The sequence below is a fragment of the Capricornis sumatraensis genome, chromosome 1, assembly GCF_032405125.1.
Source record: "Capricornis sumatraensis isolate serow.1 chromosome 1, serow.2, whole genome shotgun sequence".
NCBI classification, from domain to species: domain Eukaryota; kingdom Metazoa; phylum Chordata; class Mammalia; order Artiodactyla; family Bovidae; genus Capricornis; species Capricornis sumatraensis.
Genome location: NC_091069.1, coordinates 160,374,324 through 160,400,198, shown reverse-complemented (window position 1 = coordinate 160,400,198; position 25,875 = coordinate 160,374,324). Strand labels below are relative to the sequence as shown.

At 37.7% G+C, this 25,875-nt stretch overlaps 1 protein-coding gene and 1 non-coding gene across 2 annotated transcripts in view; one reads left to right on the top strand and one right to left on the bottom strand.

The window, feature by feature from the left end:
* MORC1 (MORC family CW-type zinc finger 1) overlaps nucleotides 1-25,875 on the top strand; it is a 164,226-nt gene that overhangs the window by 96,031 nt on the left and 42,320 nt on the right. Inside the window, exons 16-19 of the mRNA XM_068968384.1 lie at nucleotides 1,291-1,429; nucleotides 12,122-12,187; nucleotides 13,127-13,369; nucleotides 18,457-18,543. Of these exons, the coding sequence (XP_068824485.1) occupies nucleotides 1,291-1,429; nucleotides 12,122-12,187; nucleotides 13,127-13,369; nucleotides 18,457-18,543 (535 nt within the window). The remainder of the gene's footprint in view (nucleotides 1-1,290; nucleotides 1,430-12,121; nucleotides 12,188-13,126; nucleotides 13,370-18,456; nucleotides 18,544-25,875) is intronic.
* On the bottom strand, nucleotides 24,442-24,548 carry LOC138093217 (U6 spliceosomal RNA). Its single transcript, XR_011146020.1, has one exon. It is a non-coding gene; the product is annotated as a U6 spliceosomal RNA (small nuclear RNA).

Below are 25,875 nucleotides of genomic sequence, written 5' to 3'. Positions count from 1 at the left end.
AGTGGGAGTGAGATGCTTAGCTTTCCCTGCAGTGTTTCAGATTGAAGAAGCTCTCCTCTCTATTCTCAACCTCCTCCTCCCTTTCCTAGCTTAGCACCCATGTATTTTATGACACTCACTTCCCCCTCTTTTTGGTACCTACCAGTGATAGAAAAACTCCTGTGTAAGCCTCTGAGAATCAACTTCAGCATTTTGTACCCCCTTCCCACATTGCATGTCCTCAGCCATGCCCTGGATTGAGGCCATGTCCAATGGGAATGGAACTTCTTGTCCCTGCCAAGCCTCCATACCAAAGTGAAATAAGCTGGTAACTCAATTTTTCAGCAGTTTGGCTAGCTCAGCTCCCCAGAACATACCCATGAAACCGGAAGGAGGGTGGAAAAAAGGCCTCAAACCTTCCCAAGCATCTGTCTCAAAAATCATTAGTATTCTTTGCAACCATAAAGACAGAGCCCTCAGGCACAGCCTGTTTATTGCAATTTATAGACAATTCTGCTTGATTATGTAATGCATAATCAAACTGGAGACAGCCCATCAGTAAGGCTAGGAAGCTGAGAGTCCACTAGCAGCTGGTGCGCCTCCAGCAGCAGAGAGAGGAAGATAGGGTGCTGGACTGCTCGGTGGGGCTCCGCCATGTGGCTCCATAACCCCTGAGGTGATCACAGGGTGCTGCCTCCCGTCATAGTAGTCACTGGTCTTCACAGCGAGTCTCAGTCCTCAAACAAAGGATCTGTGTGCTTCCGAAGCAGAATTATTTGGTCTATTTTACAGAGACATATTGGAGAAGGAAATGACAACCCACTCCACTATTCTTGACTGGAGAATTCCATGGACAGAGGAGCCTGGAGGGCTACAGTCTATGAGGTTGCAAAGAGTTGGACATGGCTGAGCGACTAAACCACCACCGCAGATTTCTATCCCAGATTTTTTGGGAAAAGAATAATGTATGGTAGTAATGAATTAAGCGTCAGTTATCTAAAAAACATTTTTTCAAAAGTTCTCATTTGGTGATAACTCAGGATAAATGAAACGTTAGTAAATAATCAGTATTCTCCCTTTCTTGTAAATCTATAGTATCCTCCACATTTTCCATTAAGTTCTTTTCCAAGAAAAGTGGAGATTTAATGTATTACCTAAATTCTCAATATAATGCTATATTTGAGCAATGCTGTATTTGAGTTTTGGGTATAAGCCAGAGACAATTCCTTGTCGAAGTAAATAATCTTTTGCAGACAGTAAATAGTTTTATATTTCTTTCTGATGTTCTCTCTTGTACTTGGTTGTGAAAAGTTGTCATCGGACAGAACATCTACCTTCCATACCCCTGGGCACTACGAGCATAGTATCACAGTCAAAAAATGAGAAAGACAAGCAGCTTCGAGAGTCAGTCCAGAGGTATCAAAATCAACTGGTAGAACGGCGTCAACAGGTGAGCTGTTAGTAATTCTTTCCAGAAGCTACCCAGATTCTTGAGCTGTTGATTTCATGCGAACAGATTAACTAAAGTGGTTTACCCAAGTAAATGTGTAGCCTCTTTTTCTCTTCTTTTTTTGTCACCTCCTTTTCATTTTGGATCTAAGGACTGTTCTAGAGGTGAGCACAGGTACTCCAGGGATCCAGAAAGAGAAAGGACTTCTTCAAATAATGCTCTATTTTTATATGTGATAATCTAAGTCCATCTCCACAACAGTGTGTGAAAAATAGGGGAATATATTTCCACTTACAGCCTTGTAGAGGTCAGCCAGCATGTCAAAGGTCACAGAGTCAAGTTTAGGACCCAAATGTATATAACTACAAAAATTATGCTCTTTTTATCTCATTAGGCTTCTTCCCTGAGGGTAGATGTTTAGAGGTAAAGAGTTATTCTTTTAAAAAATATTAGCCTCTTAATACAGGAACTTAATGTCTTATTTAATTGTTAAGAAAATTCAGTAAATAAAACACTATCAGTAAATATAGATAACCATGACAATTGCAAGTGAAAGAAAAAGTGGTGTGCAGAATTACTGTTTTAATCTCTTAACTAATTAAGTAATTGCATCCCTTTGTATAGATTTAGCACCCAAGTTCAACATTTTTTAATTGTGTTGCCTGTCAAGTTCCTCAAATAGAAATTGAGAAGGTCAGCAGCATATGTCCAAATGTGTTGACTCCTGTGTGGATGTCAGGAAATAAAATGCTCATTTGAGTAGAAAATTCCCTTCCTGAATTGGGAGTTAAGACACTCAGGCTTACTACCTGCTTATTATGTGTATTCCTGGGTTCATGGAAAATCAACTTTCTTTTCTACCCCAGCTTCGTCTTCTTACCTCTCTCCCTTTGCTGGGGATCTACCGTGCAGGTCAGCCAGCACCTGGGGTCACAGGCAACAAATACCGACTCTCCCCTTTTAGCCTGAAGTCTCAGGGTTTCTTTGGGGAAGAGAGTGAAAGTCATTTGGAAACATATTCACCTAACCAGTCTTCAATCCTCAAAGTTGCTCAGCTTTTTACATATCTTTGAGTGTCTGCTTTTGCATTTTATAACAGATCAGACATAAACATATCATCACTGGTTATTATTTTAATAAGCAATTATGTGAAAGAGCTTTTCAATGTTAAATATCTTTATTTGTTTTATTTCTTAGTTTCCTTACCACCCCTTGTATTTTTGTGAAGGCATTCAGCACATTTTGAACTGGTTTTATCTTTATTGCAGTCTCTGGATATTTTTTTCCTATAGAGGACAGCACTGACCCTTGGATAGTGAGAGTGTCAGTCATAAAGTCTTAATTACCTTTTTCTGTTTAGATTGGATGTTTTATTCATCATCAAGGTAGAGATTTTGATGGAGGCTGATGGAATAACAGATTTGAGCCATCCATTCTACCTATTCCTTCTTTCTTTTTTCATAAAAATTTGAGCCAGGTTTATAGATTCAGTCTGTTTCAGATATAAACAAAAAAGTTTAGCAGTACTTACATAGAAACCTACTCCAAACAGTTCAAAGGATGTTAAGACTCATCATCTTCCCCTCGCCTGCTTTTGTGAAAACAATCCTCACGTCTTTAACACGCTTCCAGGGTTCAGGGTCCTTAACTGACCCTGTTTTTGTGGTAGTCAAGGAAAAGTTTGGTTAGAGTTCACCTAACCATGGGCAACCGGTTATTTTTTTTTTTATTGGCGTAAAGTTGAATTACAATATTGTGTTAGTTTCTGCTGTACAGCAAAGAGAATCGATCGAATATATCCACATATCCGCTCTTTGTAAGATTCTATTTCCGTATAGGACATTACAGAGTATCGAGTAGAGGTTCCTGTGCTGTTCAGTAGATTTTCGTTACTTGCCAGTTTCATGTATAGTAGTGTGTATACATCAATCCCAGCCATCCATTATCCTCCCTGCCTCTTATCCTCTAGTAACCATAAGTTTGTTGGCTATATCCATGGCTCTACTTCTGGTTTGTCAATAACATTTACACCTTTTTTTTTTTTCTAGATTCCATTCATAACCACATCATATATATCTGTCCTTTTCTGTCTGGCTTGCTTCAGTCAGTATGACAATCTCTAGGTCCATCCATGTTGCTGCAAAAGGCATTATTTTTTATGGCTGAGTAATATTCCATTGTATATAGGTGCCACATCTGCTTTGTCCGTTCCTCTGTTGTTGGCATAATTTTGAGGTGGCCGTTAAACACATACTTGCCCTTGGCTCTGTCCTGTGCTTGGCAGGGTGAGGAACAGAGTAACTCTAATACCAGAATGTAAGCCCCATGATTGCAAGGATAGTTTTGGATTTGTTCACTATCTCTGTTACCAGAAACACTGCCTGGCATGTAGTAGTTTTCAACAGATAGTTGTTGAATCTTGAAATAAAACATGACCTTGGATAATATACAGTCCCTTCAAGGACCAAGTCTGATAGCTATTTAAACATTAACAACCACTGTAAAACAGTACTAGTTCAGTACTTGTCTGATCACGTGCTGTGCTTTGTCGCTCAGTTGTGTCTGACTCTTTGTGACCCAGCGGACTGCAGCCCATCAGGCTCCTCTGTCCATGGGGATTCTCCAGATAAGAATACTGGAGAGGGTGGGTTGCCATGCCTTCCTCCAGGGGACCTTCCTAACCCAGGGATCGAACCCAGGTCTCCTGAATTGCAGGCAGATTCTTTACCATAGCTGAAACTAAATCAGAAGTTTATTACAAGGAGATAGGGAGGGCAGCTTCATTCAAAAAAGTTTCATAGAGGAAGTGACACAACTTGTATCTTAAAGTCTATTTAGGGTAAATAAAGGGAAAGAACAGGGCATTCTAGGTGAGAAGAACATTATAAACAAACACTTGGGGATGAGCATGGGCTTTTTCCTTCATGGAACCAGTCTTTTAAATTACATGCTAAACTTAGATATTTTAAAAAATAAACTCAGCATTTCTGTGACATATGTGTCTTTTAAAAACTGTATAAATCATTATAAGATATGGTAATTACTGAATAGAGGACCTCTGAAAGGTGAGCTCAGTTCCCCTTTCACAAAAATTATTTAGGAAAGTATTTAAAAGCTAATTTGGTAATAGCTGTCTGATGCCAGAAAAAAAGACTCAAAACCATATTCAATGAGAATTTACTTTGTTCCTGACTGCTTTTTAGAAGAGGTGTTGTTAGACTATGACATAGGAAGGGTAGAAAAGTCAGAAAAACAGTGCATTGGTGCCATTCAGGTGCAGTGCACACACTATTCAGGTGTAGGATAGACATCACTGGAAAATCAAGTAATGGCTAGTGTATTACCATCATTCCACTATATCTATCAGTGGTGCCCATTCTCTCAATATCAGGAAATAATGAGTTGCATGCCATGAAATTATGGTTTGCCCACCTCCTCTTCTCTCTTCCTGCCTCTGAATACCAATGTTCACTTATTTGTTGATTAAATCTGGGGAGCAAATATAAAAATGGCCCAAATCTGCATACCTTATTTCTTACTCTCTTGCATTTCCATTTTAATGGCAGAAGGCATCTTGATCTGAAAAACAAAGAGTTGACTTGGTAAATCAAAAGCCTTTCAGGATCTTAGATTCTTTGGTTCTTGGTTTTGTGTCACTGACAACCAGGGAGGATGGAATAATGGTAGGAAGGGTAGTATGATGGTACTAGTATCAGAAATCAGCGGCTGCAGTGTCTTCTCCACCCTTTATACATACTACTGGTATGCAGAGTGACAAAGTCTAGATTCTAGGTGCCCCGCTGCAGGATGCCCTACTTAGAGAAGATTCACAGTGGGTCAGAAAACTGCTGGTAGAAGAGGTACCTCAGTGATTAGATCTTGTCCTCTAGGAGAAAGTTAAACATGTTGGTTCAAAGCTACTATCATTTCCACAGGTAGTATTGTATTTAATCCTCACATTGCCCTTATAACAATTATAACATCAGAAGGAGAGTGAATTTCAGAGCAATTCAGTAAGGTGAATCAGTCATACGTCTTTAAATGGTGAAGTTAACTTTGGTTTCCTTTTTGCCTAATTCCAACACAATCGGCTCACAATCTCATATGAAAATACAGTCCAAAAGGATATGAAAACATTCACAAAGGCAACAAGCTGGTGTAATGCAAATCATATTTGTTAAGAGAAATGTATAAGTTCATAAACCTAGTAGGAGGGCTCAAATCCAAGATGTAATTGATAAGTTGTGCCAGCAAGCCAAGAGCCACTTTATAAATTGTGCTTCTGAAGCAGCACATTCTGCTCCTTCTCCTCTCTGAAGAGATGAATGAGGGTTCCTCACTGTGGTTTCCCCTCATTCCTCATCACCTGCTGTTTTCTATACCGAGTGACAAGTGACACCTGCTGGCCAAGTAATGAAGCATTTTCGTTTTTATCATCACTTGATTGTTTAGCTACTAATTGGTCCATCAGCTAGATAACTGTCATTCGGTTTTTCAGTAAACCTAGACGGGAATTTTAAAACCATAAGACAGAGTATCAGAATCAAGTCCTCTGCATTTGAGGATTTGGCAGTAGTCAGTTTTGCCCTTTTCTCGGTTTTAACGTCACACTTTACAGTCTTTTCTACTTTCTGTTGTTCAACAGGACAGCTGTGTCATAATCACACACGTGGAGTATTGTTTTAGGTCCATTTCATTCAGGGATTTTTGGTACCACTTTAAATTCACTTAATGCCTTCAAATCATTATAAGGCAAATGATAACTTGATTCCTTGAATGAAGCCTGCTCTGTTTACCCATTTGTACCACTGGGATGATTCCCCGGAGAAGGGATTGGCAACCCACTCCATTGGAGAATCCATTAACAATCCACTGCCTGGAGAATTCCACGGCCAGAGGGACCTGGCGAACACAGTCCATAGCATCTCATGTAGTTGGACATGACTGACTGACTAATACTTTCACTTTTTTCAAAGTCAGTGGGTAGTACAGCATATTTATATAATCAATTCATTTGTGCAGACGTGCTGTGTTGCTTGTGTATTCTCTGGGTCCTTCTGGGTTAACCTTCTCTGATTAATGTAAATTTCCCACCTGGAGCCGCAGTCCAGGCTCTCTCTAACCTGACACTAGTCCTTCGGCGGAAGTTTCTTCTCTTCTGCAGGATTCTCTCCCTGAGCTCCCCCAGGTTCCTCTGTGTTCTCCACTTCCTTGATGCCGCGTTCCTTCATTCCTGCCACTTTGGCTGAGTGCCTTTATTCCTTCCCCTTCCCTAGTCCTTCAAGGTCCAAAACTAATGTTGTTGCCGTATGAAGTCTTCTCTCATTTCCCTGCTTGTAAAGATATCTCCTTCTTCCACTTCCCCTTACCCTTCATGTCTGTCTTTCTTAAGGGCACATTTCATTTTTAAAAAACTTTATTTATATATTTGACTGCTGCGAAGTCGCTTCAGTCATGTCCGACTCTGCGACCCCAGAGATGGCAGCCCACCAGGCTCCCCCGTACCTGGGATTCTCTAGGCAAGAACACTGGAGTGGGTTGCCATTTCCTTCTCCAATGCGTGAAAGTGAAAAGTGAAAGTGAAGTCGCTCCGTCGTGTCTGACTCCTCGCGACCCCATGGACTGCAGCCTCCCAGGCTCCTCCGTCCATGGGATTCTCCAGGCGAGAGTGCTGGCGTGGGGTGCCCTCGCTTTCTCCATGTATTTGACTGGATCGTGTCTTATTTGTGGCATGTGGGCTTCTCTCTAGCTGTGGTGTGCTGGCTTAGTTGCCCCTGTCAGGTGGGATCTTAGTTCCCCAACCAGGGATCAAACCTGCATCCCCTGCCTTGGAAGATGGATTCTCAACCACTGGACCACCAGGGAAGTCCTCGTGTTTCACTTTCTACCTGGTGTTATAGTTCATCATGTGTCTGATCTGTCTCCTATGTTTGACTGTAAGGTTTTTGAAGTGAGGGAACATTTTTATTCATCTTTGTGTTCCCAATAACACTTAGACCTGGACCTTTTATATAGTAGATGTTCGCCAAGTGAGTGAAGGGTTGAAGGAACAATTTGGTTTATGCAGAATTCTTCACAATTAGATACAAAGATAAATATTTTTCATTGGATCGGTTGAAACTATGTAGGTTAGACTTAAAACTGTCTACATCTATTCTTGGACACCATAATGTTCTCACACTTGGTCAAAATGAAGTGTTGCGTTTGAATGGGAGTATAGAGACTATATTTGGATTTCATTTGTTACATTCATAGTCTTTGCATCACATGAAGAGCCTTTGTAAAATTCCATGCCTGTTGAGAAAACTCACTAGCATTCTGTTCTTTCATGGTGCTTGCATGGACACAAAAACCGAGGCCGTGTGGTCTGACAGTTCCCACAGGAAGTGTACATTTTAGCAGTAAATGTAAGGCAGAGAAGGCTTGCTGAACTTTTAGCTGTGTTTTTCAAAATGAAATGGTATATCTGAGCACAACTTTATAATGAAGAATGTGAACACATTTTCCCATTTAGAATGTAATCTTTTTAATGTGTCGTTGTATAGGATGCTGAAATTTCTAATCTGTATACTATGGAGCTAGATGCCTTAGAAAATCTATTTGTTTATCAAGCTTTTCAGCCTCCTTACATAAACGTCCATGATCTAAAATTTACGACACCTAAGCTGTTATGACACTCTGTCTAACAAGAGGCTGATGATGCTCACTGTAATTGAAATGTTTTACTTTATTACTCTTGTGACAAAGATCTAATTTCTCTGTGGTGATGCCTGTCATTCCAAAAGGGATAATGCATGATACAGTCACATCTGTGGGCCCTGTGTTCGCAGTATAGCAAACGAGCCACTATTGCTCCTGAGGAACTAGTGTGGAAATTCCTTGAGGGCAGATACCATGAGATCACTTCCTCATGTATCTCCCCTCACTACATCTGGCTCAGTACTGGGCACAGTAGATGTCCAGCAGTAGCTGTTCAACTCCTTGGCTTGATTTGCTTGTCCACGATCTTTTCTTTTCTCTTGAATTTTAATTGACATACAGTGTTAATGGTAGTTTCAAGTGTATACCATAATGATTCAATATTTTTATATGTTACAAAATGATCACCATGATGTTTAGCCACCATCGAGAGTTATTAGAATATTACTGACTGTATCTCTTATGCTGTACATTGCATCCTCTTGATAAATTTTATAATTGAAAGTTTGTACCTCCTAATCCCTTTCACCTATTTTGCCCATTTCCTCACCATTTTATCCTCTGACAGCCACTAACTTATATCTATGAGTCTGTTTCTTAATTGCTTTGTTTGTTCATTTTTTTCCTCTTAAATTCCACATGTGAGATCATGTGATATTTGTCTTTCTCTGTCTGACTTATTTCACTTAGCTTTATACCCTGTAGGTCCATCCATGTTGTCACAAATGGCAAGAGTTTATTCTTTTTTATGGAAGAGCTGTTAATAAGTTGAGTGACCTCAGGTCTGTTTGATGTCACTAGTCCTTGATCCTAGCACACCCCTTCCCCTTCAGCCCAGTAAAAATGGGATTAAACTAGGTATTTGTGAATATCCATTCAATTTTATCTGTTTGCAATGCAGGAGACCTGGGTTCGATCCCTGGGTCAGGAAGATCCTCTGGAGGAAGGCATAGCAACCCACTCCAGTATTCTTGCCTGGAGAATTCCATGGACAGAGGAACCTGGTGGGCTACAGTCCATGGGGTCGCAAAGAGTTGGACACCACTGAGCAACTGACGCTTTACTTTTTACTTTCACTTTTGTCCAATTTTAGAGCCCATGAGTATTAGTTGCCCATCTTCATTTACAGAGTGTTAAGTTTGTAATGCCTGTATATATTTGTTTTATTTTGAATACAAATATGAGGTTTCTGGAGCAGAGCAGATCTATTATTTAATTATAGCAAATAATTACTCTGATTCCCTTTTGTCCTAATTTGTACCCCTGGGGAAATGGATGAGATGAGGCAGAGCATATGTTATCCTATATATACTGGAGTTTGTACCATCAGCAAGAAAGTTGGAAAAAAAAAAAAAAAGAATCTGGCTATTTATATAGGAGAGGGACAGCCTCCTCCCTAACTGTACCTTATTGCCTGTCAGACACACACACACTTCTTTGCTCTTTGAGAAGGATCCTGGATTCTTACTGTTATCCTTTGGAATATAAATAAATCTCTTAGGGGAAAGATAAGACTAGCTTCTCTAGCTATGCTTCTGTGTCCTCAGATCCCATTCCTTCCTTAACATGTAAATACATACCTCTAGGGGGATAAATCTCTTCAGATACTCTCTCACTATTAGTCATAAATTAAATTCTAAAAGTTGTTCTTGTAGGCTAGGTCTAAAGTTTTGGTAAAATTTGATCAGAAAGCCTTCATGGTACAGAAACATAAAAATATTGTCTCTACAGTCCCACTAAGCATGAATCTAAAATTAAAAGGTAGAATCCTCTGCCTTCCAGGGCTGTGAGTCTATAATGATCAGGTCATTTGTGTAAGAACTTCACATGTTTGTAAAAATTCAGATTCCTGAGGTCTACAGCAGACTGACTCAACAAGTCTCTGAGACAGAAGCCTTGGAATCTGCTTTTCTGTCCAGCTCTTCACATGACTCTTATGCACCACAGCCTTTTTCTCCTTTATTCCTGACTTAAGGACCCTTTGTTTTTTCCTGCTGGCAGAGACACTTCATGTTCTGCAGCTTTTGCTATTGAATCTGTGATTTTCAGGACTTTCCAAACATGGAAAGAAATGTAACAGTCTTGCTGGGAGAGTTTATGAGTATCATATAAAAATAAATACCAATATTAGCAAGCTTTCTAAGGTGATGATGAGTCTCTGAAATCTGAAGAGGTGATGGTGATGATAAAGATATTACCACTAGCAAACAACTATTCATTAAGTAACTGAGACAGAATTTGAGATGGATTAGCTATGGTACCTAGATTTCTGTTTTACAAAAAATGCAAACATGTGGCACCATTAGTGGTATTTTTCTATTCAAAATGTAGTTGAGACATTTTTGCTGTGTATTTCTATGATGTCTGAAGTTCTTTTGTAGAAACACAACTCTGAAATGAATATAAAAAAAGGAAAATGAATGGAATTTAAAATTTTTATTACAACTTCAGTGATGTGATTAGTCGTTCAGGTCAAAACTCACTGTAATAAAACTTTTTATCAAAAAGTAATTATCTTTAAACTAGCACCAAAAGTGATACAAAGCCAAATGATGTAAGTGTATCATACCTTGTTACTAGGCTACCCTCAATCCATTTCTTTATATCAGGAACAAGACACTGGCATTTAATATAAAGCACCTCAAATATGTGATAACATCTGACAGGTAATGAAGAAGTAGTCACATTATGAGTGCAAAATAGAACTGTGGTGGTATTTCAACAGAGAAAGAAATGAGCAATAGTCTCTGGGAACATCTGTTTATCCTGTTAATCATCAACATTTTATTGAGTACCTATAAAGTGCTAAACTTTATAGGTACTTTTGTGATGGGTATTACAGATAAAAAAAAATGACTTTCAGAGAGAGATACAAGTGTTACCATGACTATGAGACAATGTGATACATACGGTGATTTCTGCTATAAATATGGCTATATAGATGTAGCATCTTCCTGTTCTTTTCCTGGGAGTCTTGTAAGAGCAACAGGAAAACAGAGAACAAAAATGCAAACTCCAATTTCAGTCGAGCTAGGAAATATATACCAGAATACCCCAGGGCTTGAGATAATGCAAGAATCCCACAGAAGCAAAAGGAGAGAAATGGAAGGAAGAGCCCAGCAATAGCACTTCTAAAGAATCAACACAAGTACACTTACTAAAGAAGGGTTCATCTGGAGATGGAAAATCTATAGCCTTGGAACCTTACTGGACCTGCTTTGGTTCACAGAAGATGTGGAATGCACATGAAAGTACTCAAAAAGCCATGTTTGCAGAAGATGAGAAAAAGAATCTCTTGGGGAGAAATGAGAAAAGAGATTTTGCTTATGGAAACAAAAAAGGAAAACTCACCTAGACTCTTATCCTCCACCTACCCTTCCTATAGAAATTCTGGCAGATAGTCAGTCTAGGAAAACTAAACTCTTACAATGATGTGTCTAAGATGCTGTGATAGCAGCTAAATATCTACAAAAAAGAAAAGAATATCCCAGTAATATATGAAGATAGCACCATATAAATATGGATGTCAGCTATTAGGGATCACAGTTAAGGGCAGTGTATCCTCAACAGTCCCTTGAAGCTCAGACCCAGGGCTCTGACCTGTGCAGAGCTATTGCTAAAGGTCAAGATTCGTTTCAGATGCTGGGAACTACACATGGAGAAAAAGGATCTCCAGAGAGGGGAGATGAGGGCTGGGGAGACAATTTCTGATACCATGGCACCCTTGGATTGCTCGTAAGATGTTTGCTTGTAATTGCTTGTAACTTTGCTTGTGTTGCTTGTAATACTTCATTGCATTATCTATACTGTTCCGTCACTACCAATCACATACCATTGCTGTATGTCTAAACTGAAAGGGACTCCTTAATGATTGGCAAGAATGTGTGAGCTTGGCACTTCTTTAAAAAAATGAAGAACACTGAATTATCATAATATGCCAATTAAAAGTTGTTTTTACTTACATTTGTCTAATGATTTTTTTTTCCATAATAGCCTCAGTTTATACCAGTGAATAGGATCACTGAGTTCACTAGCCCCTGCCAAGCTTCAACATCTAAGGTGAGTAATTAAAGTGGGATGAGTCATTTGTGACATTTCCCATATGAATGATAAGACTTACCAAGGGCCAAACGTCATCATGGTTTAATATGTTCAGAAAGTGAAGCACTCATAGATATTTTTATATCATCATCATTTTTTTATTATAACAATTCATGTTTATTAGGAAAAACTCAGAAAATAAAGTATAAATAAGAAAATTTAAACCACCCATTGTCTTACTGCGTGGAGATCATGACCATTTTAGATATATTAATGTGTTTATATCTTTCCAGTATATTATTTATAATATATATATGTGTTATATAAAATTATGCATATAAAATCAGAGAGAGAATGTGTATGTGAGTCTGTGGGTATATATTTACCTAGAAATATGTTCTATACATAATTCCTACATTGTTTCTTACGTTTCCTAAATGTCATATTACATTTTATTCCTCAAATGTCTGTTATTAAAAATTTAAAAATTTTTGAACCTTCAGAGTTACATCAATCACACACACAAGATTATAGAAAACTCTTTACAATTTTGGTTATTCAGATTTCTTAACAAGCAAATGAGGAGACTGTAAACCTCAACCAAATTTTAAGTTAATCGATAGCTGACCTACATGCACCAGGGATCCAAAAGCAAGAAAATCTCTGCTCAGGAGTAAGTCAGGAAGCAACAGTGTATTACCAATTTGGAGTCTTCTGCATCTTTTTTTTTTTTTTTTTTTTAAGATCAGACTTCTTGACTCAGCCCAGCTCTGCTGAATCAAATTCTGAATGAGCCATTATAGCAGTATACTTCTGCCAAAGTTTGTTTCCTAAGCTTCTGATTTTTAAAACTGTTGTTAGTAATAAATATCACCTAGTATCATAAGATTATAAGGGAATGGTAATTATAAATAAGCCAGCTACCTCAAATTAAAAGCATGTTCTTTCTTATTTAAGGGAAATAAGAAAATTCAGAGAATCAGACCTTCCAGTGATGACTTGAAGCATGAGTCTCTTTCATCTTTTGAGCTTTTGGTCAACCACAGAGGCTGGAAAGAAACAGAAGGATCGGACTCCGATGTAGAGTATATTTCAGAGACTAAAATTATGAAAAAGTCTGGGCAGAAGAAAGTGAAACCTCAACAGCAGAGGTATCCAGCAGTTCCACTGGAAAACGTCAAACTAGCTAGCAGAGACCAGGTGATTTTTTTTTGTTGTTGTTACTTTTTCACAAAAATGTGTAGTCATTCACTTTTCCAGAAATAACATTTTTTAAAGGTTTTGTTTCATTTCACATTTTTTAAAGCACTCTCATTATAGCATACACATTGTAATCTGAGTTCCCTGGACAAAGTCCCAATTTCTATTTTTTCCCTACATTGTCTCTTCTGGAGGAAAAGTCAGATTGCTAATATCAGCTCTGAAGTGCTCCTAAAGAACACCTCTATGGGATAAAGACTTTAATCTGTATTTAAGAGAGAAATATCCGTATAGGATAAACCTGTAATCTTGAGAGTTTTGCATTCAATGTTTTATAGCAAAAATGCTTGGTCAAATTTTACGTAGGTAGTTATCCCTGAAGTCCAAGTTCTGGAAAAATAAAATGTGATGTTGATAATGTAGCTAAATGCTGAGCTTGATTATAATGAAGGTACATCCTAGGATGTCCATGTACCTAAATGAGGTTGTTTCTTTTTTTAAAAAAAATTACACTTTCATTCTTACAGTGTTACGCTTATTTAATTCCTCTTTGAGAATCTGCTCTTAGTTTCAGTGTATAATAATAACAGCACTTAAAATTGAGTGGGCATTTACCCTGTGCCTGATCAGTGTTCAGTGACCACAGGTATGATCTCACTGGCTTCCCTGGTGGCTCAGACGGTAAAGAATCTGCCTGTAACATGGGGAACCCAGGTTCGATCCCTGGATTGGGAAGATCCCCTGGGGAAGGGAATGGCTACACACTCCAGTATTCTTACCTGGAGAATTCCATGGACAGAGAAGCCTGGCAGGCTACAATCCATGAGGTCCCAAAGGGCTACAGTCTTTGGGGTCGCAAAGAGTTGAACACCACTGAGCAACTAACACTTTCACTTCACTTCACTTCGTTATCTTACTACCTTTAAAAAGTCTTTTATAAGCCAAAATTTATTGCTTAGTTTATCTGCCTTGTTGATAAAACTTGATTACTGATGTCTTTTTACTGTTTCTAAAAATTAACTTTACCCTGAAAGGGTGAATATGGGCCACATGGAAAATATTCCAATGAGTTGACATCGTCTCTGAAAGCAAGGAACTAATTTCATTGGCAAATATCCACTGAGCTTCTGCCCTGTGTAAAATATTGTATTAAGCATGGTGGAAGACAGGATTTCAGGCATGGTTCTTTAAAAAAGAATTATTCTGAATAATAGTTACATTACAGAAATATCTCACACATTCCTTTGTAATATCTTTGGAAAATGGTATGTGGATTCTTGAAAATCTTTAGTGATATAGGCTCATTACCTCCTAAGGCAGCCTTTTCTTCATTTTTGGATAGCTCATTCTCTTAGATTATTTGAAATACGGATCCCTATAATTTTGAAGTTTTGGCCCTCAGTCTTTTCTTGAGACTGTAGAGGCCAAACTGAATCTGTCTACCCTCTTCAGAATTTTAGTTTGAATTATGCATTATATTTGAGTGTAGGAATTCATCTATTCAGCAGATACTCAACTTTTGCATGCTTATAATATAAAAAGCAGTTGTTATCACTTTATAATTATATCTCCTTTAACTCCTGATTTCATTAACTGTGGAATTTCAAGATTTGGGATTTGTAGACTTATTTTATGGGTAGATTGCATGCTCCAAAGATAACATACAAGTGATCACAAAGTTGTGTTAGAATAGCACATTTTAGAACATAAATATGGAGATTCACATATGTATATGTGAATATATATATATGTATATATGTGTAAAATCATTTGTTTTGTGCCGTTCAGTATGTTAGCCAGCTACAGGGGATTTAGCTGTGAGCAAAACCACCTATGGTCCCAAGTCCATGCTGAACTTATAGTCTAGTGATAGAGACAGACAATCCAATGATTATATAGATAAGTGGAAACTGACACTGAGGCATTTTTTATGACATAGTAGTGTGAGTCCTTATAATAGGAGATTTAACCCTGGGAGGACAGGGAAGTCTTCCTTGAAAAAGTGATGACATAACTTTTAGGACTGAATTCCAATTAAGCGGCTAGATGGAGAGGAAGATCATTTCCAATCAGTGCAAACATTATTTGCTAATGAGGGAACGTGGAATACAAAGTACCTAAGAAGACAGCTGCCTGGAGAAGGGAATGGCAGCCCACTCCACTATTCTTACCTGGAGAATTCCATGGACAGAGGAGCCTGGCAGGCTACAGACCATGGGGTTGCAAAGAGTGGGACATGACTGAGCAGCTGACACTTCACTGACACTAAGAAGACAGCTAAGCTCTGGTGGGGCAGTGAGGGAAAGGGGGCTGTGGTGTGAGATGGGCAGGGAGTGATCAGAACCATGCAAGCTGATACTTTGATAAGGGATTTTGTATTTACCCTGAAAGCAACAGAAAAACACTGAAGGATTTTAAGCAGGGAAGTGGTATGAGCAAAATTTCCTTTAGAAAAGATTGTTTTGGGTTAGTATGAAAAATGGATTCTCAGCAAACAGAATGAATGTGGGCAGAGCAGTTAAAAGGCTATTGCAGTGGCCTTGGGGGGAAATAATGGTGGTGTGAGTGAGGTGATCATGTGGCGGGGAGAGAAGTGGATGTATTTGTTCCTGTGTATTTGGCTTGAGGAGAGAACACTGACCCATTTGCTGAGATATTGGGTGTAGATGATCAGAGAGGCTGAATGCCATTGAGAGGTCAACTCAACCAGGCCAAAGGCCAAAAAAGTCCACTAACTTAGTGACTTAGTGGTAATAGGAATGATCACAGGAAGAATTTCATTGTTATTGGAGAGCATAAAAACCCGGTTACAGTGGATTGATTAGCAAGTGGAAGGGGAAGAAATGAAGACATGTTGTACGTCACCTCTTGTGAAGAATTTTTAGGTTATTTGAGATTTTTCTTGTTTCTTGGGGTAAGCTTGTATCACTATAAACTTCCCTCCTAGACCTGCATATTCTATTTTGGAAAAATTTGTTTTTGTTTTCATTTATTTTTAGGTTTTTTTTTTTAATCTCTTCAGTGATCCACTAGTTGTTTAGTAGCATATTGTTTAGCCTTCATGTGGGTTTTTTGGTTTTTTTTTTTTTTTTTGCAGTTTTTTCCTTGTAATTGATGACAAAATAAACTCAAAAGGGATTAAAGACCTAAATGTAAGACTGGATACTATACAACTCCTAGAGAAAAACATAGGCAGAACACTCTTTGACATAAATCGCAGCAAGATTTTTTTTTTGGATCTGTCCCCTAGAGTAATGGAAAACAAAAGCAAAAACAAACAAATGGTACCTAATTAAATTAAACTTAAAAGCTTTTGCATAGCAAAGGGAGCCACAAACCAAATGAAAAGACAACTTACAGAATGGGATAAAATATTTACAAATGATGTAACCACAAGGGATTAAGCTCCAAAATATACAAACAACTTAATACAGCTATATATATATATATATGTATAAAACAACCTAGTCAAAAAATGGGCAGAAGATCTAAATGTGCATTTCTCCAAAGAAGACATACAAAAGCCAACAAGGCACATGAGAGGATGCTCAACATCACTAATCATCAGGGAAATACAAATCAAAACCTTTGAGATATCACCTTACATCTGTCAGAATGGCTGTCATTAAAAAGAACACAAATAAATGTTGGTGAGAAAAGAGAATCCTCGTACACTATTGGTGGGAATGTAAATTGGTGCAGTCACTGTGGAAATCAGTATGGAGGTTTCTCAAAAAATAGTGTTTTGATGGGATAGAGATTGATATTTGATTTGCAAGGTTAGCACTGCAGACTATTCTAGAAGACTTGGACTTCTAGATGAAAATCTGCTTAAAAATTTAGATATGTCTAAGAAGTCTTAATGATTACAGGGTAACCAGTGAAATTTTACATCTAGTACCAAACATTGACAACTTCAGTGTTAACCCTGAGAGCTATCAAACCGTGGCTAACATCTAGTCCAATATATTAGGTTTCCTCAGTGGTGTCTCCTGGGCTGTGCTCATAGCAGGAACTTGCCAGCTTTGTCCAAATGCATTAGTATCAACTTTTGTACAGAAATTTTCCTTGGTATTTTCTAAATGGTATGTGTTTAGATTATATTAAAATGAAATTGATTGTAGACACCGAAAAAACAAAAGAACTACCCCATGATCCAGCAGTTCCACTCCTGGGTATATATTTTTAAAAAAACACCCAAACTCTAGTTTAAAAAGATACAAGCACCCCAGTGTTCATAGCAGTTCATAGCAGCGTTATTTATGATTGCCAAGGTATGGAAGCAACCTTAGTGTCCATCAACAGATGAGTGGCTAAAGAGGTGGCATGTATATACAATGGAGTATTGCTCAGCCATAAAAAGAATGAAAATTTGCCATTTGCAGCAAACATTATATGATATCACATATATGGAATCAAAAAATACAACAAACTAGTGAATATAAGGATAAAGAAGCAGATATATAGATATAAAGAACAAGCTAGTCATTATCAGTGAGGAAAGGGAAGAGGGCAATGTAAGTGCAGGGAATTAAGAGATACAAGCTATTATATATAAAATAAGCTACAAGGATATATTGTACAACATTGGAAATATACCCAATATTTTATAAAATGTACATTGAAACTGTCAAAAAAAATTTTTAATGACTGCAGATATCTCACATACTAGGCATATTCAACATCTACTGATTAAGGATGACATAGTAAAAGAAAGCCATCATAGATATGTTTTAATGAACATATATCTTATTCCTCCCAGCAACATCTACATAAATTTTAAGAACAATGTATATATACATATATATATCCATATGAAACATTATATATCCAATATGTAGAAAGTAATTCATGCAGATTCTTTGCAAAATACTACAAGCCCTTGATTCACTGTTGAGTGCCATAGTCTACACCATTCATTTCATACTTAACTTGCATTATGATGTTATTTTGTTGAATTTCGTCTGTTTATCCTACAGAAGCCAGCACTTAATAGAAGCTGAAGGAAGGAAAGAGTGACACTAGTTTAATGTGTACCATTGATTGCTACTAATCCTTGTATATTTTTTGTTAATACCTTGCTATAGGCCTCTTGGGAAATGAAGAGAAAGAGGAGTCAAAACCTTACTTCAATTGAAGTTGAAACCAGCAACAGCAATTCAGATATAATCCAGGTGAGACAAACTTTGCTAACTAAATGATACCTTGAAATTTATTCACATTTGTAAAGATTAGAGGAACCCAAGAGGTGTTTCACATTAGTGCCCAAAGTAACTGAAACATTTAATTGAATAACCTTGCTTTTAGGTGAAGAAACAGGACTCAGAAAAGTTTGTTACTTGCCCAAAACTACACAAATTAGTGAAAATACAACTGAGATTTATGCCTCTTGACCACTAATCTGTAGTGTTTTTCATTTTAGTTGTCAGGGTGAGAAAGCTTTAATATTGTTCAGTTGCCCAGTTGTGTCCAACTCTTTGTGACCCCATTCTATTGTATTAATGTATACATGTATATGACATTATATATATATATATATAAACTGTATGTGTGTGTGTATATGTATATAAACTTGAAGTTCATCTCAAAACCTACCTACATGCCCAAATCCAAAGCATATGAACCTTTCTGTAATTCATAGTGTAGATTCTTACTAGAAAGTATAATTCTAAACTGACTTAAATTAGGACACTGCCAAAAACCCTTCAAAGAGAAGTCTGTTCAAGAAATCTGGACACGCTTCCCATGTGCTTCTCTATAGACTGTGTGTCCCTGATTCTAACTTGGTAGTCAATATCAAAGGCCTGCATATTCATACTATTCTACCTTATACCCTAGCAGAGGTCGTTTTCCTGACTGAACCTAGTGTAAAAGTCCTTGGTTTGTAGGAAGAGGGCTTCCCAGGTGGCTCAGTGGTAAAGAATCCACCTGCCAGTGCAAGGAGATGCAGGTTTGATCCGTGAGTTAGGATGATCCTCTGGAGGAAGAAATGGCCACCCACTCTAGTGTTCTTACCGGGATAGTCCCATGGACAGAGGAGCCTGGCAGGCTACAGTCCATGGGGTCACAGAGTCCTACATGATTGAGCAACTAATCATGCATGTGTGGGAAGAACTGACACAAAGATTATGAAAAATACTTTATCTGTGAAGCCATGTTGAAGACTTTGTTATGTTATTTGGGACCCTTTGTGTTATATTAATAATAAAAAGGTTCATTTGAATATTAGAATTTAATGTCATGAAAAAAATCTGTTTGATAATTTCTTTTATCAGAATATGAATTTTATTACTCACTATAGTTCTCTTTGTACCTTGATTTCCAAGAAGCTTATAACTGAACTTTAATCTATATAAGAATAACTATTTTTGCCTAGATGATAATTTTTTGACATGATAATAAAAGTGAGAGTATTTAGACAAATGCCTGCCTCATTTTTCATGTGTTTAGGTAAATTATCTCAAAATGCAATTTAGAATTATGGATTAAGTTTTAATTACAAATGAGTCAATGAGAAGCACAATGTTTTATAATTTTAGCCTAATTTATGTGCCCTTCAGCAGAAAACCATTGTCACAAGGTACATGACATAACAATAATGGAGGTTTATTTTATTTTATTTTATTTTCCTTTTTTTTTATTAAATTTTAAAATCTTTAATTCTTACATGTGTTCCCAAACATGAAACCCCCTCCCACCTCCCTCCCCATAACATCTCTGTGGGTGATCCCCATGCACCAGCCCCAAGCATGCTGTATCCTGCGTCAGACATAGACTGGCGATTCAATTCTTACATGATAGTATACATTATAGAATGCCATTCTCCCAAATCATCCCGCCCTCTCCCTCTCCCTCTGAGTCCAAAAGTCCGTTATACACATCTGTGTCTTTTTTCCTGTCTTGCATACAGGGTCGTCATTGCCCTCTTTCTAAATTCCATATATATGTGTTAGTATACTGTATTGGTGTTTTTCTTTCTGGCTTACTTCACTCTGTATAATCGGCTCCAGTTTCATCCATCTCATCAGAACTGATTCAAATGAATTCTTTTTAACGGCTGAGTAATACTCCATTGTGTACATGTACCAAAGCTTTCTTATCCATTCATCTGCTGATGGACATCTAGGTTGTTTCCATGTCCTGGCTATTATAAACAGTGCTGCGATGAACATTGGGGTACATGTGTCTCTTTCAATTCTGGTTTCCTCGGTGTGTATGCCCAGGAGTGGGATTGCTGGGTCATAAGGTAGATCTATTTGCAATTTTTTAAGGAATCTCCACACTGTTCTCCATAGTGGCTGTACTAGTTTGCATTCCCACCAACAGTGTAGGAGGGTTCCCTTTTCTCCACACCCTCTCCAGCATTTATTGCTTGCAGATTTTTGGATCGCAGCCATTCTGACTGGTGTGAAGTGGTACCTCATTGTGGTTTTGATTTGCATTTCTCTGATAATGAGTGATGTAGAGCATCTTTTCATGTGTTTGTTAGCCATCCGTATGTCTTCTTTGGAGAAATGTCTATTTAGTTCTTTGGCCCATTTTTTGATTGGGTCGTTTATTTTTCTGGAATTGAGCTGCATAAGTTGCTTGTATATTTTTGAGATTAGTTGTTTGTCAGTTGCTTCATTTGCTATTATTTTCTCCCATTCAGAAGGCTGTCTTTTCACCTTGCGTATATTTTCCTTTGTTGTGCAGAAGCTTTTAATTTTAATTAGATCCCATTTGTTTATTTTTGCTTTTATTTCCAGAATTCTGGGAGGTGGATCATAGAGGATCCTGCTGTGATTTATGTCTGAGAGTGTTTTGCCTATATTCTCCTCTAGGAGTTTTATAGTTTCTGGTCTTACATTTAGATCTTTAATCCATTTTGAGTTTATTTTTGTGTGCGGTGTTAGAAAGTGATCTAGTTTCATTCTTTTACAAGTGGTTGACCAGTTTTCCCAGCACCACTTGTTAAAGAGATTGTCTTTACTCCATTGTATATTCTTGCCTCCTTTGTCAAAGATAAGGTGTCCATATGTGTGTGGATTTATCTCTGGGCTTTCTATTTTGTTCCATTGATCTATATGTCTGTCTTTGTGCCAGTACCATACTGTTTTGATGACTGTGGCTTTGTAGTAGAGCCTGAAGTCAGGCAAGTTGATTCCTCCAGTTCCATTCTTCTTTCTCAAGATTGCTTTGGCTATTCGAGGTTTTTTGTATTTCCATACAAATCTTGAAATTATTTGTTCTAGTTCTGTGAAAAATATGGCTGGTAGCTTGATAGGGATTGCGTTGAATTTGTAAATTGCTTTGGGTAGTATACTCATTTTCACTATATTGATTCTTCCAACCCATGAACATGGTATATTTCTCCATCTATTAGTGTCCTCTTTGATTTCTTTCATCAGTGTTTTATAGTTTTCTATATATAGGTCTTTAGTTTCTTTGGGTAGATATATTCCTAAGTATTTTATTCTTTTTGTTGCAATGGTGAATGGAATTGTTTCCTTAATTTCTTTTTCTACTTTCTCATTATTAGTGTATAGGAATGCAAGGGATTTCTGTGTGTTGATTTTATATCCTGCAACTTTACTATATTCATTGATGAGCTCTAGTAATTTTCTGGTGGAGTCTTTAGGGTTTTCCATGTAGAGGATCATGTCATCTGCAAACAGTGAGAGTTTTACTTCTTCTTTTCCAATTTGGATTCCTTTTATTTCTTTTTCTGCTCTGATTGCTGTGGCCAAAACTTCCAGAACTATGTTGAATAGTAGCGGTGAAAGTGGACACCCTTGTCTTGTTCCTGACTTTAGGGGAAATGCTTTCCACTTTTCACCACTAAGGATAATGTTTGCTGTGGGTTTGTCATATATAGCTTTTATTATGTTGAGGTATGTTCCTTCTATTCCTGCTTTCTGGAGAGTTTTTATCATAAATGGATGTTGAATTTTGTCAAAGGCCTTCTCTGCATCTATTGAGATAATCATATGTTTTTTATTTTTCAATTTGTTAATGTGGTGAATTACATTGATTGATTTGCAGATATTGAAGAATCCTTGCATCCCTGGGATAAAGCCCACTTGGTCATGGTGTATGATCTTTTTAATATGTTGTTGGATTCTGATTGCTAGAATTTTGTTGAGGATTTTTGCATCTATGTTCATCAGTGATATTGGCCTGTAGTTTTCTTTTTTTGTGACATCTTTGTCAGGTTTTGGTATTAGGGTGATGGTGGCCTCATAGAATGAGTTTGGAAGTTTACCTTCCTCTGCAATTTTCTGGAAGAGTTTGAGTAGGATAGGTGTTAGCTCTTCTCGAAATTTTTGGTAGAATTCAGCTGTGAAGCCGTCTGGACCTGGGCTTTTGTTTGCTGGAAGATTTTTGATTACAGTTTCAATTTCCGTGCTGGTGATGGGTCTGTTAAGATTTTCTATTTCTTCCTGGTTCAGTTTTGGAAAATTGTACTTTTCTAAGAATTTGTCCATTTCTTCCACATTGTCCATTTTATTGGCATACAACTGCTGATAGTAGTCTCTTATGATCTTTTGTATTTCTGTGTTGTCTGTTGTGATCTCTCCATTTTCATTTCTAATTTTATTGATTTGATTTTTCTCTCTTTGCTTCTTGATGAGTCTGGCTAGTGGTTTGTCAATTTTATTTATCCTTTCAAAGAACCAGCTTTTGGCCTTGTTGATTTTTGCTATGGTCTCTTTTGTTTCTTTAGCATTTATTTCTGCCCTAATTTTTAAGATTTCTTTCCTTCTACTAACTCTGGGGTTCTCCAATTCTTCCTTTTCTAGTTGCTTTAGTTGTAGAGTTAGGTTATTTATTTGACTTTTTTCTTGTTTCTTGAGGTATGCCTGTATTGCTATGAACTTTCCTCTTAGCACTGCTTTTATAGTGTCCCACAGGTTTTGGGTTGTTGTGTTTTCATTTTCATTAGTTTCTATGCATATTTTGATTTCTTTTTTGATTTCTTCTGTGATTTGTTGGTTATTCAGAAGTGTGTTGTTCAACCTCCATATGTTGGAATTTTTAGTAGTTTTTCTCCTGTAATTGAGATCTAATCTTAATGCATTATGGTCAGAAAAGATGCTTGGAATGATTTCGATTTTTTTGAATTTATCAAGTTTAGATTTATGGCCCAGGATGTGATCTATCCTGGAGAAGGTTCCATGAGCACTTGAAAAAAAGGTGAAATTCATTGTTTTGGGGTGAAATGTCCTATAGATATCAATTAGGTCTAATTGATCTAATGTATCATTTAAAGTTTGCGTTTCTTTGTTAATTTTCTGTTTAGTTGATCTGTCCATAGGTGTGAGTGGGGTATTAAAGTCTCCCACTATTATTGTGTTATTGTTGATTTCCCCTTTCATACTTGTTAGCATTTGTCTTACATATATCGGTGCTCCTATATTGGGTGCATATATATTTATAATTGTTATATCTTCTTCTTGGATTGATCCTTTGATCATTATGTAGTGGCCTTCTTTGTCTCTTTTCACAGCCTTTGTTTTAAAGTCTATTTTATCAGATATGAGTATTGCCACTCCTGCTTTCTTTTGGTCTCTATTTGCGTGGTATATCTTATTCCAGCCCTTCACTTTCAGTCTATATGTGTCCCTTGTTTTGAGGTGGGTCTCTTGTAAGCAGCATATAGAGGGGTCTTGTTTTTGTATCCATTCGGCCAGTCTTTGCCTTTTGGTTGGGGCGTTCAACCCATTTACGTTTAAGGTAATTATTGATAAGTATGATCCCATTACCATTTACTTTATTGTTTTGGGTTCGGGTTTATACACCCTTTTCGGTTTCCTGTCTAGAGAATATCCTTTAGAATTTGTTGGAGAGCTGGTTTGGTGGTGCTGAATTCTCTCAGCTTTTGCTTGTCTGTAAAGCTTTTGATTTCTCCTTCGTATTTGAATGAGATCCTTGCTGGGTACAGTAATCTGGGCTGTAGGTTATTGTCTTTCATCACTTTAAGTATGTCTTGCCATTCCCTCCTGGCCTGAAGAGTTTCTATTGAAAGATCAGCTGTTATCCTTATGGGAATCCCCTTGTGTGTTATTTGTTGTTTTTCCCTTGCTGCTTGTAAAAATATGGAACGCTTCACGAATTTGCGTGTCATCCTTGCGCAGGGGCCATGCTAATCTTCTCTGTATCGTTCCAATTTTAGTATATGTGCTGCCGAAGCGAGCACTGGAGGTTTATTTTAAAAAGGTTCCAAGATGGAACATTTCAAACAGCAGTCAACCCATGTGTGCCCATTTCCTAGTTCCAACAGTTATCAGTTCATGATTGATCTTGTTTCATCTGTGTCCTCCCCCTCCCCGGTCACCCCCTTTACTCGCAAATATCATATCATTTCCTCCACAATTATAATTGTTTTAAGAAGGAATCTGAAAGGATGTTGAAAAGCTCTAGAAGTGATTTGTGAATGGGAAAAGAAAAAAAACCCTTCACATTGACAGGAAGGAACAACTAAATACAGGATGTGGAGGAAGTGAGCACCAACATAGTTTCAAAAGGAAAAGGGTCCACATTTAATCAGAGGCCAGAAAAGAGGAGAGGACTATATAACTAGTGTGAACAACTCAGCCTCTGAACCTCTTTGAAGCCAAATGGATGGAACTGTACCCTTGCATATTACTCGTCCCCACCTGCTTTGCAGAATCTTCAAAGTCTTTGTGTGTTTTTCATGTAGCCATTGCTTTGTCACTTCTCTGTCCTCTGCATGCAGCTTTTAGCAAGTGCTTTTTCACAAATTAAGTATGACATTTATGTTAAAATTGTTGTTGTCTTTTTATGTAATACTTCTCAAGTTCTTATGTTACTGGCATGAATGTGTGTGGTATGATTGATTTGGGTCCCTGTGATCCTAGCAGGAAGTCCATTTGCAAATTCATGGTATCTAATTAATCTGGATAAACACTATACATTATCCAGAGATGCCCGTTAATTTTTCTGTGTGGCTGTGGTTGCAGCAATTCAAGTAGGAAATAATTGCTTCCGCATGTTTGTCTGCCTGTACTTTGTTAAACTTAGAAATTAAAAAAGATTGTTCTTAACCCCTGGGCTCCTCCCCAGTTATCTTCTAACTGTGGTACTTGTATGTGTGTGTGTATGCACGTGTGCGTGAGCTTTAATTCTGACCGTGTACCTGTCAAATTTCAAGAAAGAGGGCACGCAGGGCTGCATTGGGTTATCACTTAAGGAAGAGTAGTTGGCTACCCACCACTTGCCACAGTTAGGTGGTTTTTATTATTTTGATGAATTTACTGCAGCCCAGGGTCTTATTTTCAGGGGTCATGCTATTGTTCAGTCACTAAGTTCTATCCTTCTCTTTGTGATTTCATGGACTGCAGCATGCCAGGCTTCCCTGTCCTTCACTATCTCCTGGACTTTGCTCAAACGCATGTCCATTGAGTCAGTGATGCCATCCACCCATCTCATCCTCTTCTTCCCTTTCTCCTCCTGTCTTCAATCTTTCCCAGCATCAGGGGTTTTTCCAGTGAGTCAGCTCTTCG